This window comes from Drosophila guanche, unplaced genomic scaffold, assembly GCF_900245975.1.
Source record: "Drosophila guanche unplaced genomic scaffold, DGUA_6, whole genome shotgun sequence".
Classification (NCBI taxonomy): domain Eukaryota; kingdom Metazoa; phylum Arthropoda; class Insecta; order Diptera; family Drosophilidae; genus Drosophila; species Drosophila guanche.
The window spans coordinates 4,804,157-4,820,809 of NW_022995746.1; the positions used below are offsets into that span (position 1 = coordinate 4,804,157).

Below are 16,653 nucleotides of genomic sequence, written 5' to 3' on the forward strand. Positions count from 1 at the left end.
TTGGTTATATTTCTATAAGTGCATACCTGCAGAAGGTTAAATGCCTAGGTAGCTCCCAGCCCCGATCAAGGATGTTCGTGGTAAGGCATATTCAGGAGAATATGTACAATAAGTGAATGCAAGATAATTTGCGCATATAAAACCGCATAAACAAGAATTGAATGCCAGATAAAAACAATAACAAATGCCACTAAAAACTTAGTGATAAACATAAATATCAAGAAAATGTTTCGCTGTTCAAAGCTCAACCTGAACACACACAAAAACTAAATTGTTCCTTCAGCATTCGCATTTATTAGCCACGTACTCGTACTCGTACGTAGCATAACTTTATTTCATTTATGTTTGCATATATATTACATGTATAGATTTGTATATGGATATTGTTAAATGGCTCTAGGTTTTGCATTTCGGTACTTTGTCATATCATAAATTGCTGAGTTCATATTATACAAGAGAGCTTTGAAAGAAACATTGAAATGTACAAAAGCAAATTCAAGATTATTCAAATTGTATTTTCATAAACGTTTATATTTAGGAATCAATTTGATATTACTTTACCACACCATATGCCAAGCGTAAATCAAGAACTATAAGAAACCAACAAAGGAATGGGCTTACAATTTTCGTTTGTCTTGCAAATATATTTCAATAAATATTTCAATATGCTTTCTTTCGTTTTTTTTTTTTTTTTGGTAACTACAATGAAGCATTTTTTGCAGTAATTTGTTTAGACATTTATATATTTTCGATATTGTATATATGTTTAGATATATGTAGTTTGAGTCTTAGCTTTAGTTTAATTGCACTAAATATTTGCGTTAAATGTTGTCTGAGGTTTTATGCTAAATTCCATGCTGGGCTTGATTTGGTTTCTTTTATGTTTTGTTTTTTGTTTGAAATGCTTGAAATGCTAATGGGCTACACTTCCGGTGAGGTGTGAATTTACTTCCTAAAGCAGGAGATGGGATTGAAGTAGCACTGCCGATACCTCACTTGACGCTTGCTCTCGGGCAGCCTATAGAGCTCATTCATATTGCCATAGGAGGGGGTCCTCAAGTAGGCGCTGTAACTGGGATATAGATTAATTATGCACAGAACTAAGCACCCATCTCCACTCCCCCGCTTACGTGGGTCTGTACTGGGCGAAGAGCATCTGCAGGCGGTCCATGGGTATGTTGGGATAGATGGCCTGGGCTGGCATGTCATAACCTCCACCATAGGCGCCGCGCACATCCTCACCCTCCTGCCCCTCCAGTCCATCGGCATCCTACAGTCAAAGTAAATCATAGAGTTCATTAGAGCTAAGGTCACGCTTAGGTTTGACCCCACGTGTTGTACTTACGGGTCCTGTTTCGGCTGTGGAGGGTCGGGCCTCGCTAACGGAGAAGAGCAGAGCCAGGAGCAGGCCATAGCACAACAGAATCTGCACGAATTTCATCATTTTTGTGCGATTTTCTACTGAAAGTGTTCGAGAGCAAAGGCAGGTACTTGTTAAGCATTGTTATCGTCACTCTCTTACAGAGTAGCTTAGCCATATGTAGTTCGAAATGCCATTTAATCTGTAACTAATATTGCACAACGCGTATCGGCACGCAAAAGCCAACAGTGCAACCCACTCAAGCATCTTTTTTTTTATTTTGTTGCCAGGCTAATCCTTTGAAGCTCAAAGCTGTGTTGCATGCAACACAGACTGTAAAAAAAGCGTTGGCTGGCAATATTTTTAATTAAAGGTCACAGACTCCTGTTGCAGTTGTTTTTCTTTACGGGCATCGCGCTCAACAAGAACTCATAACAAAGCAGATTGGAGTGAGTCCAGAACACTTGTTTCCACAAACGTGACCCGCATACCCTTTGGCCTCTCTCCTGCTTTTCACCTTAGTCCCGGCTTAAGTGCATTTCCGCAATTAAAAGCGGAAATTGCAACCGAAACATTGCAACTGCCAGACACCCACGCGCACTGCATCCGTAATGTGTAAGTACAATGCCAATTGTGCAACGTGTGGCAGCCACACAATAACTCCTGGACATTGGCCTTCAAACGGCCAGTGGGTGGCAAAACTTTAATTGATTGTGTACCGTTGCTGAGCCGAAACGTGATTCGAGTTGATATGGGTTCTCCGCATCCACAGAAACAGCCACAGATGTGTGAATTTATAGCGAAAACCCCTCCGCCTTGCCCCTCAAGGCTTATGTAAGTGCGCAGGAGATTGGGGGATCAATCAGAAAAGTCTCTGGCAGTTTGTTATGACATTTCAAGTTCAGCTCGTGCACTTATTAAGGATTTCATAACTTCATGTTGAGTTTTCCTCCTTGAATTAGATCCTTGAATGGCAGATTATATCATTTGTACACAAATAAATCGTTTATAACACGTTTGAATGGGTGCAAATAAAGCTGGGAGAATGGTGAATTGTGGGAATTTCGAACGAATAAATAATTCTTTTAAATGTGCAAGCAGCTTTAGGAGCTCTGGTCCTTGGGTAAATCGGTGCAAAAGCTTTCTAGCTAGGCGGAAGCTGGGCAAAACTTACATTAATTTCCCTTATCTTCAAACAACAATTTGTTAACATATTAATTGCTGCATTCCCAAATACAATTTTAGGAGTAATTTTACTCTTTCCCTTTAGGATGCTTCAATGAAGGTCCAACGTGTCCACATTCCTATGCTAAGTAAGCATCAAAGGCAAAGGCAAAGGCAATTCTTCTATTCATGGAATTGTCTCATAAATTAAACATTTGCAGCATGCAGACCAAGTCAATCCACAAATTCCTTGCTCACATCGTTGAGCCAGCGAGGGAACATTTGCAGCACTCCTGCAGACACTTACAGGCCACATCTAATTACTAATTTGTTGGCCATGAAGTGGGCGTAAAATCAAAAGAAAATGCCATACACAAAGCATGAATATGCAAGCAGATAAGGCTGCAAGGGAAGGCAGGGTAGATAACTGCCTCGTGTACACTCGTTTGGTCTGGGGAAATGAGGTCATCAAATGACTTTCAGTGTCATCAGCGTGCAACAGGTAAGCGACGCACATAAAAAGACACCAGAGACGAGGCCCGGCCCGGCCCTTGCTCCATGAAGGATCTTCTCAATGATGTGGAACCGTAAATGTTAATGACTTGTCTCATCTGGCTGCTGCAGCTCATAAAATGTTGCTTGAAGAAAATGAGAAGAGACACCTTAAGCAGCTGCCTAGAATTTGTTTACAGTGTTTTATGGCTTGTCATTTTTGCATTTTTCCTGATTTTGCTGCTGGTTAAGGACATGTTAAGGAGTTTCTAACTTCTAACCAGTTGTCACTGGTTTGAGGAAAACAAACAATTATTCATGGAAATAAAATAAAAGCTTTAAACCCCGACCTTTAGTTCCCATTAATTATATTTAAATATTACAAATTGTCTACCTAATAATTTCCGCTGCCATTTGATTCCATTGATGGCTCTAAGCTCTGGCCATAAAAGCATTTTAATGGCAGGCTGCATCCTGCATATGGGTATATTTTGCATGCTGCAGGCGAACCCCTAAAACACTTTACAAATGTATTACAACCAAACGGAAGAGAGATAATTATAATGCCTAACAGCAGCACTTTTTAACGTGCGAGGAAAACGCTTTTAGCTCATAAAATATTTGATAGATTAGGCGGCTAGTGAGTGATAAATAAAAACTAATAACAAGGCTGTGGGAGGGATGGGTGGATGGCAAATTGCCAAACTGCCTCGGGGTAAGGGACCGGGCTCTCTGTCGAACTTTAGCCAGATCAAATGGAATACTCAAAGAGACCAGACCCGCACCAGGCCCTGAAGCAGGGCCCCGGAGCCAAGCATAATCAGGACACTTTTATTGCCACCGATAAATAATGCTCGAATGTTAATTGGAAATTTAATATCAGAGTCGAGCCAGCCACAGTCGCGACAATGCAGGAGCAGAAAGGAAACAAAAGGAGTGAAAAGTAGCAAAAGGAAAATGCAATTTTCACGTTGGTGTCGCTCGTCCCCACCGAACCATTGCCGGCTAATCCCTGGACCAGGATGCCAGAGCTCTCTTCTCTGTCTCTCTGTGTGTGTCTGTGCCACAAGCAGCTTAGTTCCATTTTTAGTTTGAGTTTTCGTTGATTTTGTTTCCGTTGTTTCGGCTCCGGGCAAAATGGAACTTTCAAACAAGAGAGTGGTTCTACCCTTAGGAAAGACATTTGGACTATTGGATACCCTTTACTATGATTAAAATGGACGGCAGCACCTGCTGTGAGGAGGTTCCCAGTTCCAGACAACATTCCCTTCCACTCCAACAATTACAGGGTATAATTAGCTAAAGACCAAATATCGTTGGCCAAATATTTGCGCCAAGGACCTGCCGTGGGCATCATTAATGTGTGCTTGTGTCTGGCAGAAACCTGCCAGCGCCAGCGTGTCCTTGGCCATGTGATTTATCTGGTCATATGATATTTTCCAGGGGCCATTTCCACTTGAAGCAAATTAAAATTACGTCAGTCACGGCACCCAAAACTTGGAAACTTCAGACATCTTCAAATAAACAGTGGAAGCCGAAAAAAATTGCTTTCCATTTTCCAGCTTTGGGGCAGGAGCACTCTGCGGAGGAGCACTTGATGTTGTATCGAGTTTCATGGGTTTGCCCGTGCCTGTGGTTTCGCCTTGATTTGTGGCAACTTTGGTTCAAAGCGGAAGAGTTGTTCCCTCAATTAGGTTTTAAAACTTCGGCAATGCCAAAATTCTTTGCTCAATTATTGGAGCGCTCTTTTGGCAGCTGAGAAAGCGATGAGGGAACAGATCAATTGCCGATTGGTGGCGGAAGCTAAGGGCTTCCGGGAAAAATGTGTTTGGGAAATGAAAGATTTGTCAATATTGTTGCCACTCAACGATGGACGGAAACTGAGGAAAGGAACTCAAAAATATTTGATGGGAATAAATGTGCTAGAAAAATCTAGCGACAATTTCCAGGAAGGTTGGAAATATTGAGTGTGTTTAAATGTTTATAAATATCCTTAAATATAAATGAGTGTTCCCTTTTTATGATCTTTTGATGTCTACAAATATTAAATTAATATATAAATTAATCGCCGTTAAAAGTTTACTTTTACTCCCAATCCAACAGATTCATCAAGGTTGAATCAATTATGCTGAATGACCAACTTCGTATTGAAATAATGAAATATTTAAACGAGTGCTATTTTTGTTTTAGCCACTCTGACTTTTTTTCTATCATAAATTCAGCCTACAATTATCTGCTCCATTGATGGCCTCGAACCACAGTCAAAAAAATAAAAGAAAAACAAGCAAGGAAAGGGAAATTCTAATAAATATTAAATTCAATTTGATTGCGCCTTCAGTCGTATCCAGTCCGTAGAGCCAAGTAAAGTCGAGTTATATATCATCAGTGTCTTGAATGGAGATTGAAGTCTAAATCAAAAGGAGCACAGAACAGAGTTAGCTTTGCACTGGCCAGATTTTTCTACACTTCATTATTAATTCAAAAACATTTTCATCGCGCCAAAAGCGTAGGAGAAGGTTTCCTCTCCCACTCGAATGTTGTCTGTCATTACCGGGGGTCTCGGGCCAGGGTCCCCAAAGTGAATTCAAAACAAAAAATTACATTTAAATACATCATGGGGGGCAAGGGCTGAAAGCTGATGATGTATTGACTACGAGTGGCATATATTTGCCAACCTGTGGGAGTTTCTGGCTTACAACAAAAACCCAGCACCTTTGGCACCAACTTCATGTCAATCAATTGGGTTGTTGCGACCTTCTGCTCTAAGCCCTACTTTCGATGAGCATTTCTGAGTGGCTTTGAATGTGAACAAAACAGAAATGAGCTGCAATTATTTTGTAAGTAGGAAACGTTTCTTTCAAAACCGCCATCAATATTTTGCAATTTTTAAGGAGCTTCATTCAGTTGTAGAATTTTTGCACACAATTTGTTGTGTGTCACTTAATGAAGGCTTTTTGAGAAATTGTGGAAAGTGCTGAAGGAAGTTTTAAGGTTTGTTTCTGTTCATGCTCATTTTTACTCTCTTTGTATTCTTCTTTAGGCTGTTCGAGAACTCTCAGATTTATCTTCCCTTTTTTTGAAAAACTAGCCTATTCCTCAACACAATTTCTGACATTTATTTTCACTATAAAATTAGTTTGATATTGCGACAAATATTCTGTAATCAAACAAAACTCTAATGATTTTTACTCATTTATTATTATTATCATTGATATTTTAAGCTGAAAGAATTTGAAACGATGTGCATAAGCCTTAGGCTATGTCAAATAATCCGTGGATTCTCGGTATTTTTCGTGTGATCTGTTCCAATTTCCTATCATCCGTAATAACTCAATGCAAACGTTTCTTTGCTCAATAATCCCTATGGATATCTGCCCATATGATATGATATCACTGGCCATAACTCACTCGCCCACCGATAATTCACTTGTCGTACAATTTCCGCGCCCACAAATTCATTTGCATTGACACACAAATGCCCATTTCAATTAATCGCCGGCCGCTTTAGTGCCGGCCCCCCGAGGGCCAAAAGGTAAGCACACAACTTGAATGGCTTGAACTCCGGGTACTTTACTCACCGATTGTCTGCTTTGGGGATGGGCTGCAAATTGCCGGTAATTAGACAAATCTGGCGCCAGGCGTTGAACAGAAATGTGTGTCGAACTGTAGACGACGACGATTCCTGATGTTAATTGTGGGAACTATTTGCTCTTGGTATTTGGCCAAAAACCGAACTCTGCTGTGATCCTTGGGCGTTTGGTTTTCACTTGTTGCTGCTGTCACTCTCGATGTGAACGCCAAGAAGGGAAATGGTTAACTCGATGTTGGCCATGTCTGCCACTGGGCTTTATATACAAAACAGGCAACGTTCTGCTGCCGTTGGCTGACGACGACAAGCAGCAACGACAACGCAAACGACGAAGCCATCAGCAGCAGAAGCAGCAGCAGCAGCAGCAGCAACAGCAGGAAGCACGAGCAATTGGGGAAGTAAGGAAGGAAGGAAGGAAGGAAGGAAGGCAGGCAGGGACTCTGCTAGGTGGAGCCAAAGCTTTCTGCCTCATGTCAAGCGATACTGCAACAAGTATCTAACACTTGTTGTTATACTTGGCCTATAAGCAGTGTACATGGAGTACACTTAAAACTGGTTGGTGGTTGAAATGTCAAATTATAGAAATATTCTGCAAAAACGGGCAAAGCCAATCTTTGGCCTCTTTTTCTCATGTTCCTTGGACTACATCAAAACCGAAGTTATGGACAATTCAAGCTGTAGTTTCTACCAATGTTCATCGGTAAATGTCAGACTGAATCTATTAAATCTTTTCATTTTTATCCTCTCATTCATGAAGTGGAAATTTATTTGGTACCTCCAACTTAATCCTTGTAAATCAAATACAAGAAACCTTCCAACACATATAGGAATCTAGAAACTTGCAGAGTATTCTCTAGTCACCTATCCAGCTAGCCAGCGGCTCTTGTTCACGCTCGCACAATGGTGCGTATGAACAATGTGTTGCGACTTATTAATTCACCACACGGACAGCCAACCACTCAACTGTGGGCGTGGTGAGTATCAGCGGGCAGCGGCACCTGTACAGCGGCGTGGCAGTACTTGTTGCCTACGTTTCAACGCCGGGATCTGTGACGTAGAGGTTACATACAAAAAAGAGTCCAAAATGCACACAGACACAGTAGTGGCTCAGTCATTGATTTACGGCCCATTGATAAGGAAATCGCGCCATGTGGCAGGAAGAGATTATCGAGTGGAATGCTACCATTCTGTTGTGAGGCGGATTTCTCTTCTGATGGTAGCTGCAGACCATCAATTAACGAAGCCAATTAGATGCACATAAAAGACCATTACTGTCCATTCAAACAAAGTCATTATTGGCCAATAAAATTGTTTACTTCGCCACCACAAAAAACAAAATGTTAAATGTAAAAAAAGGAAAGAAATGAAGGCATACACGTGAATCGCACACTTAAACCGATCGTCTGGAAAGAGGAAAAGGGAAAGGATGACTGACCTATGCGTAATTCTATGCATTGAGTGGCAAAAAGTGCGCTGAATAGTTTGCAAGAAGTTTAAGTGGTTAATTTGCATTAGAAAGGGCAGCAAAGAAGCTGCAGAATATTGATGAAAAGGGGAGTGGAGTAAAGGTGTGGTGTTCTAGAGATGGGAGAGCAGGGAAGATGGAGTGCTAGGAGTTTGAGGAGAGTACGAGATGTGATGCAGGAGATACGATTCAAGGCTTAAGACCCAAATACTGATCGGTATGTGTAAGTAGCACTTCCGCTTGCCAGTACATGTGCCTTCGACCCAATCAGCAACCGAAAATAAAACGCAATGAGAGACACGAGTTCAGGGCATGCGATTGCGTTGGTTGGGAATAAAGTTTTATGGTGATGTCAATCAGCATTAAGCATGGCTGGGATTACGATACTCCTGTCCTGGGCCGTAATTTCCCCAAGAGATATACCACACTTGTCTACCTGTATGTATATTTATAGGAAGTTGGGAGTTGGGGTGCATGGAAGAGAGAATATGAATTAATTTATTTATGAATGCGATTGAATTTATCATTTGTGGTTTATTTATAACGCAGTTTCACAGTGAGTTCCATTGATAAACAGAGCTACAAATACACCGATATACAGTTACAGTTATAGTTACAGATGCAGATACAGATACAAGATACAGATACCACTACAGATACAAATTACAGAACTTGGGCTGTTGGATGTTGGGACTCTTTTCAGTTAATTGCACGAAAAACTCTCACAGCAGCCACCAAACGGGAAATGGAAACTGTCTCTAAAACACACATCTCTGGAGATCGTATGGTTACACTCCAGATGGGTATAGATTGGTTGGGTATTTTAGAAGCAGCTGACGGCATTGAAATAGCAACGCCAGTACATGCGACCACCGCCGGATGAATGGATGCGCCGGGAACCAGTGGGGGAGGAACCAGCAGCGGCGTGCGATCCAGTTCGCTCCGACTCCGCACCGGCTCTTCTCTGAAAGCTCTTTGCCATTAACTGAAATTTTCTTACACATCGCGCTGCTAATTTTATGTCTTATATTACAATTTAGGTTTTATATTCCAACTTACTGTTTCGCCGGTGGCGCGATTGATTTGATTCAAATCTTTGAAATCATAATCCAACATTACGCCCGGATCATCATCGCTATACATATGCAGATTGATCCCTGCATCAAAACTCCAATGTCAGTTCCAATCGTGGGACTTTATTCCAGCACTCACCATCATCTCCTGCATGGTGCTCCTCCAATCCATTTTTGTATTCACTCAGCTTGGCATTCAGATTGTTCTTGTCCGCATAAAAATCACCAATGCGATGTCCAACTCGTTCTTGTTCAAGGGCATGGTGCAGGGCGACCATCAGACGATCCAGGAGTAGAGCAGCTCGCTTTGGGACAACCATCTGTGGAGGACAACCATCAGGTGAAAGTTCAAAATGAAACCATTAAAAATCGTATCTTAGAGCTTAGTATTCAAAATGCATTCATCAACATTAATTTCCTATACAATTTTATTCCAAGCTGCTTGTGGTAACCTCAGCTATTCGAACAATGCGTTTATTATAATATTTTGCATGCTCTGCACATCAAAACAACTTCCCACGCAGCCACATAGGCCACTTCCATTCATGGAACCTACCCCTAGAACAGACCCAACCCTCATTAGGCGCACCAGCATAATCTTCACCTTAAACTTCTTCTAGGACCTTCCATAATCAAAGCGACGTGACGTCAGATTTTTGTTAGCAAAAATTTACCTTTGGGTCAAACTAAAAGCAATCAAATGAAAAATATACGATTACAAATTGTTTGTAAGATGATAGGCTACCAAAAAATTAATGGCAAGTGAGCAAAAAAAGGTGACCCCGACACGGCCCACGCGGCTATCGATTCGTGGGTGTCCTGTGCCCAGTGTGATGTCCACTTACCGGGTACTCGTCGTAGCTGTCGTCGGTTGGGGCACTGAATATCTCCTCGGGCTGGCTGGGAGATGACCTTCCTGCATTTCGCTTATCATCTGCAGCCATAGCCTCGGGCTGGGCCGCCTGTGCAGAGGCTGCAGCGCTGCCCTGGAAGGAGAGCTTGTCCTTGGAGCGTTTATCATTTGGCTGCCTCATCAATTGCCGGCACATGTGGAGCTCAAAGTTCTGGATGAGTACGAGCAGGATAATCAACAAGGCTGGCAGGTGATAGGTTCTGCTGCTGAGGCTCCTGCCACCAACCTCGTGCCCGGCCATGCCACTCCCGATGCTGCTGGCTTTGGTTCTGTTCCACCTGCGCCTCGGAGTATGCAGTGGGCTCTGCCAATGTTGGTGCTGCATTTTAGCTGCAGAAAACTAATTAATGTCAATCCTGCTGCCTTCCACTGGGATGATGTTGCTCGGAATTCTGCGTTCGACACTTTTGAAATTTCAACTGAAGCGTTGCCTTTATGCGTCTGACGCTTTTATAGCAGCCACACAGTCTCCGTCTGTCGTTTGGCTCTTTTTTTCCCCTCGTCCTTTTTTACAATAATGAAACATTATAAATGCTTGTTAATCGCCAAGGGACAGCTGCAAAGAGGGGCGGGGAGCGAATGTGGTGGCCTGATCAACAGTGAAATGCTTTTTTCATACTTTGATTTACGCTGCTTTCATTTTCCTCCTCTCGTCCTGTGGCTGTGGCTCCTTGTGGCTGTTGTTGCTGTAATAATTGAACATCAAAATCCATGTCCTGCCTGCAGCCAAGTTATTAACACACACATACGACGCTACGTGGCTGATACACCGGAACAAATTTATTTATTTAAATCATTGGATAACACACTCTTTTTACAGATCTTCTGGCATTTGCTTTTTCGTAGCTCTCTTAGACTCTAATGTAAGAGGTGAAAATGCTTTGTTTACTCTACTGAAATGAAACATTTTGTTGCTTACGTGCACATCCATTGATTCATCCACTTATGGAGACTTTAATTTAAAATTTGTATACTTTTTGTATAGCATGAATAAAATTGGATTTTAATTGGTTTCATTTGATATTTAGCTGCTTCTTAAAAAAAGGATGCATTTAATTTAAAATTAATTTAATATAACCTTTGAAAATGTGTGTTTGAATGTTTATGAATTGCTCTTTTTGTCAGTGCACATGTGTGCTTGTGTGGGCTTATTGCAGCCTGTTGCGCTTTTTTGGTAGGTCCGTCTAATGAGCGATATACGAAAGTCCTTTGGCAGGATTTCGCTGCCTTGGGTCTCCTTTGCTTCTGCCCACTTGTTGCTTGCTTCAGCCCTGAGGTGGAGCAATGGCATAAGGTTCAGGCATGAACGAACTCTGTTGACTCCTCGCTGCATGTGTCCTTTGCCACACTCTCGCATCCTCTCTTAATCTCGGTCTGTGTTGGTGTGTGCGTCGATGTGTATGGATAATTAAGTATTTTGCATGTAAGAAACATTGGAATTGCAGCGCACAAAGAACACTCGAAGACTGAATAAGTTCTGGGATTAAGGCTCATTAATTTTGTCGATATTTTGTAAATATTCAAAATATTCAGCTTGGACATAATATCGAAGATTTTGAATGAGCAATTTTATCATCCTTGAATTGGTTCATCCCCAGGGACTTTTATTTTTTAAATTCTCACAATATTAAAATGAATAAAAAATAATAAGATATTCCACAGCTTTTTTATATTAGCCAAAAACGAGTCCCACGTGCCCTCCAAACCCTTGGATTTCTATTATATTTATGAATATTCAACATACATTTATTCGTTTTTGTTCAGATGGGCACTTAGTTGCACACAAAAATACCCAGTCCAATCAAGAAGAAGCTTTTCTTGAAGAACAGCGGGAGCTCTGCAAACCAAAGGTCAGTGGCCATAAAACATTGGCTGTCAAAAAGAATCCTACGGTTAATTACGCAGTTTGCGATATTTGCAACACCCAAATCGCAATTAAAACAAGAGCTCAGTGTTATACCATAAACATTTGGGAAAACAAGTTAACAAATATTATTTCTTCGATGTGGTTAATGCTGGTTTCATATCATTATTAGCTCCAGGGAACATCGAGCTTATAAACATTTAGTTCATTCTTTGGGAGTGTCTGGATTCCCCAATATAATAACTACAAATAAATTGACCGAAAACTGCTAAAAACATTTTCCCTCTGTGTACTTTCTGTGGCACAGCATCCCTGGGAACAGCTGTTAAAATCACGCGTCTGCGCACAACTCACCCACACGGCCAGTAAGAGAGAGGCAGTAATCCAGCCAGCCTGGAGCCTGCACCTGGACCTGGCACAGCTTCCCAACTTGGGCAATGCTCAATTTGGACTTTCATTGATGAGCAGGCATCGACGGAAATACACTGGAGTAATTTCTACCGCAAAAGCAATCAAAAACGAAAGCAGCAACATCAACAACATTTATACATTTGGAACGGTGGCAGCAAGGAGGACGGTGGCAGGAGGGGAAGAAGCAGCAGCAGCAGAAAGTGCAGTCGTGTGACAATTTGTATTGAAAGTGCATAAAATGTGCGACACAAACTATTAGTGGGGCCCAACAAAAGTGAGCATAACGGCACAAGCAAAGTGCCAAAACAAGAGACAGAGACAAAAGCAGCTAAACAGAAAGCAAACAACATGTCAAGGACTTGAGTGTGAAGCAGAGAACGGGGTGAGAAGAGCTGAACTCAGAGCGCGTCACGATTTGTTTGGAAAGATGCGTACCTACTACAGTGCAAAGGATATGAGAAAATACGGCGATTTGAGCTATGAGTGAGTACAGTGCGGGCGGGTGAGGGTAACCCAAAGCAACGGAAGAAGGAAAGCAGAGAGAGAGAGAGAGAGAGCGGAGACAGGTGTGTCATTGTGTGTCATCGCTGGTTTACTGTAAGCACCCAGAATCGAATGCCATTTCAATGTTCAATGCTTACTGCTCTCCTACGTCACTATCGCACTCTTTCTCTCTTCTTTTCAACCCATTTCATTTTTGTGTTAATTTAGGCTGGAGGAAGGGTATCATGATTTTCATGAGATGTTTGTGACACAGGGAGGGCAGGCATGCATATACATATATCTAATTAGTCAGTTACTTATATATATATATGTAAATGCAGTATATATTTTTATATGTACCTAATATGCAGGTCTCTTGTATATAAATATATGCCAAAGTTGCCACCTAAGAGTGCAAACTGCAGTCTCTGTCAGAAATGAGTCATAAAGGGTAAATCTTGCTTCGACTACAGCTGGCTAACCTTTCTTTCCTATTTGTGTCTGTGTGTTTGCACAAGTAAAAAGCAATCCAAAGTGTCAATTGAGAATTTGTTTTTGTACAAAATCGGATGGATGGGTAAAGAAATTTGTGTTGAATGGATTGCACCTGCACGAAGTGAGTTAACGGTAAATCTCGTCGTACACTGGCACTGTATAGTGCTCAGAGCTGCCTACTTTCTTGAGCATGGAGCAGCCTCTCGTCTGAATATTTATGAGTTAAGCGCGAGCTTAAATAATTCTCTTCCTCAAGGAGCTGGGAAAGAAAAATGGAGCTCGGTGGGCAGCGGATTAAGGGCTTTCGGCTGAGTGGCCACTCGTGTTGCTGCCTCTTGTTGTGGGCATTCACTATGTTGTTTTGTAGCCTCAATTAATGGTTTGTCAGCCTGAAAAAGAAATGCTCGAGTGAAGGCTAGCAAAGACAATGAACCCAACAGGAGGCGACGGCCCATAGAAAGGTCAGTCAGTGTGGGCTGAATGGAACTTAAGTGAATTATAAAGCCAATGAACCAAAATGAAGAATGAAAATTCGAATTAAAAAATTTCTACTGGCAAACCACCGCTACAAACCAGCATCCTCATTCTGAATTCAACCAAGAAGCCTTCCCTGCGCCTACAAACCGGCTATAAAAATGGTCCGACTTTTTCGTTGCTTAGCAGTTTTTTACTGCAAGTTTATTTTGCTGCCATTACTTTTTTGCAATAGGTAATAAAAGCTTTTTGTGCTTAATGCACATTGCACATATTTTTGCATATAAACAGAAGAGAACCACCGTTCCAAATGTGCAGATTAACAGCTAGAAATAGTTTCTGAATTTGAAACGCTTCGTAGTACCTTTTATACTTAAATCAAATAATTCAAATATTGCTTACAAGTAGTGTCGTATTTTATTTAAGGGCAGCGCAAGGTAGCATAAAACGCACACAAAAAAAATAAATACAAAAATATATATCAATATATATATCAATATATCAACTAATTGAATCTCTTTCTATCAATTTCAATCGCTCTCTTGCAGAAGCAAATACCTGCTGGATCCAAAATTTATGACAAAGAGGGATCTGCAGCATTACTATCGCTACTACAACATGAACAAGAATCGCGGACAATTCAAGAAGATTGTGATTGTCATCTTCTGTCTGTGCGTCTTCTCGTATCTGTGCGTCGACTACAATCTGAGGACAAAGTTGCTGCGCTTTCGCGATGGCTTTGACTTTGTGGCCCGGATTGAGGACTCGTATGGTGGCAAGCTGAGTCGTGCGTACTTTGTGGAGACCACGGGCTGCCGCATGCCACACTTCGAGGTTGTTGATGACAATATAGCGCAGTTTATTTTCAAGCCGAGTGCCTACAAGTGCAACAAACCGCTGACGCGTACGAGTGACAGTGTGCCGGGGGAGCTGCATCTGAATTTGAGCCCCAGCGAGCTGCTGTTTCGCTACAACATCAGCGATCTGTCTGCCATAAGCTGCAACTATACGGAAGTGAAGCGCAAGAATGACTGGAACAACACCTATTCGCCGGGTGTCAGCTTCAAGCTAGAGCAGGTGATGCATCTGCCGCCGGAAATGGAATTTGTTTGTCTCTGGTGCTATGACTCGTCCGACCGTTGCATCTACAAGGACTGCCACTTCTTTGCGGTGGACAAGCCACCACAGAAGATCACATCCAGACTGGGTGTGGAGAGGGTTAGCTTCAATCAGAGCAAGGAGTCCGCCCAGGAGCGTTTGTCTGTGATGATCCTGGGCATTGACAGTCTCTCGCACTTGAACTTCCTGCGGCAAATGCGCAAGACGGCCGCTTACATCAAGAAGAATCTCTCCCACGTCGAACTGTGGGGCTACAACAAGGTGGGGGACAACACCTTCCCCAACATAGTGCCCATGCTGAGTGGTCTGGACGATCAGGAACTGAACATTGCCTGTGCACCCAAATCCAAGCAGACATACGACGGTTGCTCCTTCATTTGGAAGCGTTACCAGCAGGCTGGCTACAAGACTTTATTCGCCGAGGATGTGGGACGCATATCGGCATTCAACTTCAATCAGAACGGCTTCCACAAGCAACCCACTGACTACTATTTGCGGCCCATCATATTGGAAATGGAGCGTACCCTGTCCTACAAGAAGGATGTCAATGTGAAGCTCTGCATGGGCGGCAGACGTACGCCGGATGTTCTCCTGGAGTATCTAACGAAAATGGTGCCAAAAATGGGCAAGGATCTGTTCTTCTCGTTCCTGTGGACTGTGACCCTAACGCACGATTACTTCAACTTTCCGGCACTCCTGGATGAGGCCATGGTGACGCAGCTCCGGCAGCTGCAGGACTCCGGGGTGCTCAATCGCACTGTGGTGATGCTGTTGTCGGATCATGGCCTGCGCTGGGGCTCCTTTCGACGCACCTACCAGGGCATGATGGAGGAACGACAGCCACTGATGACCATGCTCTATCCGCCCTGGATGAACGAACGATACCCCGAGGCCATTGCCAATTTGCGCACGAATTCGCGACGCTTGGCCACGCCCTTCGATGTGCATGCCACGATGCTGCATCTGCTGGACATGGGCAACCTGGAGGCGGAACAGGTGCAGAAGAAGGCGGAAGAGTTCGAAGATGCCGACAGCGTCCTGCCGCGTGGCATCAGCCTGTTTCTGCCCATACCGGAGGTGAGGACCTGCGAGCAGGCTGGCATCGCCTCCCATTGGTGCACGTGCCACCAGCGCCAGGAAATTCAGACGAACGATGGCCGGGTGCAGCGTGCCGCTCGCTATGTGGTGCGTCTCATCAACAATCGACTGAAGGACAACTCGCAGTGCCGCACCCTCTATCTGAACTCCATACTGCAGGCGTTCATTGCGGCGCCGCATCACAAGATCGTGAAGAATATATCCACGGACTATGCCGTGGATATTACGCTGCGAATGCAGACAAAGCCCGGCCTGGCCGTCTTCGAGTCGACGGTGAGAATGTCGGGCTATACGAGTGTCCTCACCGGCACCATAAGTCGCATCAATCTGTATGGCAGTCAGAGCTACTGCATGAATGATCCGGCACTCAAAATGTTTTGTTATTGCCATAGATAAGGTGGCGGAGGAGATTGGGGTTTGGGGAGGGGCAATTTGTCAAAGACTTGAGTACCCAATACGTAGCCTTAGCCATACCATAACTAAGTTTATTTCTATGAAATAGATATTGCCCTACACTTTGTATAAAGAATAATCAAATTTTTAGGCTCTTTTGACTGTAAAGAGTTTCCATTATCTCGTGCATGTAATATGCATTTGTAGTTTATGGTAGGTGTACTAGAAATGGTTTAGTTTTCGTTAATCTAGCTGACAAT

At 42.8% G+C, this 16,653-nt stretch overlaps 3 protein-coding genes across 7 annotated transcripts; 1 reads left to right on the plus strand and 2 right to left on the minus strand.

Moving 5' to 3' along the window:
* Window positions 1–682: 682 nt before the first annotated feature.
* Window positions 683–14,950, minus strand: LOC117582506. Of its 3 annotated transcripts, XM_034270296.1 has the most exons (6): window positions 14,945–14,950; window positions 9,940–9,943; window positions 2,969–2,975; window positions 1,346–1,453; window positions 1,131–1,270; window positions 683–1,072 (listed from the first exon to the last, which is right to left on the minus strand). In XM_034270296.1, exons 4-6 carry the CDS (start codon window positions 1,442–1,444, stop codon window positions 946–948), a joined length of 366 nt encoding a protein of 121 aa, XP_034126187.1. In that variant the 5' UTR covers window positions 1,445–1,453; window positions 2,969–2,975; window positions 9,940–9,943; window positions 14,945–14,950; the 3' UTR covers window positions 683–945. The 3 variants fall into 3 exon arrangements, with proteins under 3 accessions (XP_034126187.1, XP_034126188.1, XP_034126186.1); XM_034270297.1 differs by lacking the exons at window positions 2,969–2,975; window positions 9,940–9,943; window positions 14,945–14,950 and adding an exon at window positions 6,595–6,825 and having other exon boundaries at window positions 683–1,066; window positions 1,346–1,461; XM_034270295.1 differs by lacking the exons at window positions 2,969–2,975; window positions 9,940–9,943; window positions 14,945–14,950 and adding an exon at window positions 6,595–6,825 and having other exon boundaries at window positions 1,346–1,461.
* On the minus strand, window positions 8,768–10,462 carry LOC117582505. Of its 2 annotated transcripts, none has more exons than XM_034270294.1 (4): window positions 9,989–10,462; window positions 9,283–9,463; window positions 9,130–9,227; window positions 8,768–9,034 (listed from the first exon to the last, which is right to left on the minus strand). In XM_034270294.1, the coding sequence occupies exons 1-4, from the start codon at window positions 10,379–10,381 to the stop codon at window positions 8,894–8,896; spliced, it is 813 nt and encodes a 270-aa protein (XP_034126185.1). In that variant the 5' UTR covers window positions 10,382–10,462; the 3' UTR covers window positions 8,768–8,893. The 2 variants fall into 2 exon arrangements, with proteins under 2 accessions (XP_034126185.1, XP_034126184.1); XM_034270293.1 differs by having other exon boundaries at window positions 8,768–9,055.
* Window positions 12,351–16,522, plus strand: LOC117582504. 2 transcript variants are annotated; one of them, XM_034270291.1, is made up of 2 exons: window positions 12,351–12,814; window positions 14,332–16,522. In XM_034270291.1, the coding sequence occupies exons 1-2, from the start codon at window positions 12,759–12,761 to the stop codon at window positions 16,394–16,396; spliced, it is 2,121 nt and encodes a 706-aa protein (XP_034126182.1). In that variant the 5' UTR covers window positions 12,351–12,758; the 3' UTR covers window positions 16,397–16,522. The 2 variants fall into 2 exon arrangements, with proteins under 2 accessions (XP_034126182.1, XP_034126183.1); XM_034270292.1 differs by lacking the exon at window positions 12,351–12,814 and adding an exon at window positions 14,178–14,220 and having other exon boundaries at window positions 14,332–16,521.
* Window positions 16,523–16,653: the final 131 nt, after the last annotated feature.

Coding starts and splice junctions, on each gene's coding strand:
- LOC117582506 (XM_034270296.1), bottom strand. CDS start 1,444: ATGATGAAATTCGTGCAGATTCTGTTGTGCTATGGCCTGCTCCTGGCT. Junction 1,271..1,345: donor CCACAGCCGAAACAGGACCC/GTAAGTACAACA, acceptor CTTTGACTGTAG/GATGCCGATGGACTGGAGGG. Junction 1,073..1,130: donor TTCGCCCAGTACAGACCCAC/GTAAGCGGGGGA, acceptor TCTATATCCCAG/TTACAGCGCCTACTTGAGGA.
- LOC117582505 (XM_034270293.1), bottom strand. CDS start 10,381: ATGCAGCACCAACATTGGCAGAGCCCACTGCATACTCCGAGGCGCAGG. Junction 9,464..9,988: donor ACAGCTACGACGAGTACCCG/GTAAGTGGACAT, acceptor TGTCCTCCACAG/ATGGTTGTCCCAAAGCGAGC. Junction 9,056..9,129: donor ATCGCGCCACCGGCGAAACA/GTAAGTTGGAAT, acceptor AGAAAATTTCAG/TTAATGGCAAAGAGCTTTCA.
- LOC117582504 (XM_034270291.1), top strand. CDS start 12,759: ATGCGTACCTACTACAGTGCAAAGGATATGAGAAAATACGGCGATTTG. Junction 12,815..14,331: donor TACGGCGATTTGAGCTATGA/GTGAGTACAGTG, acceptor GCTCTCTTGCAG/AAGCAAATACCTGCTGGATC.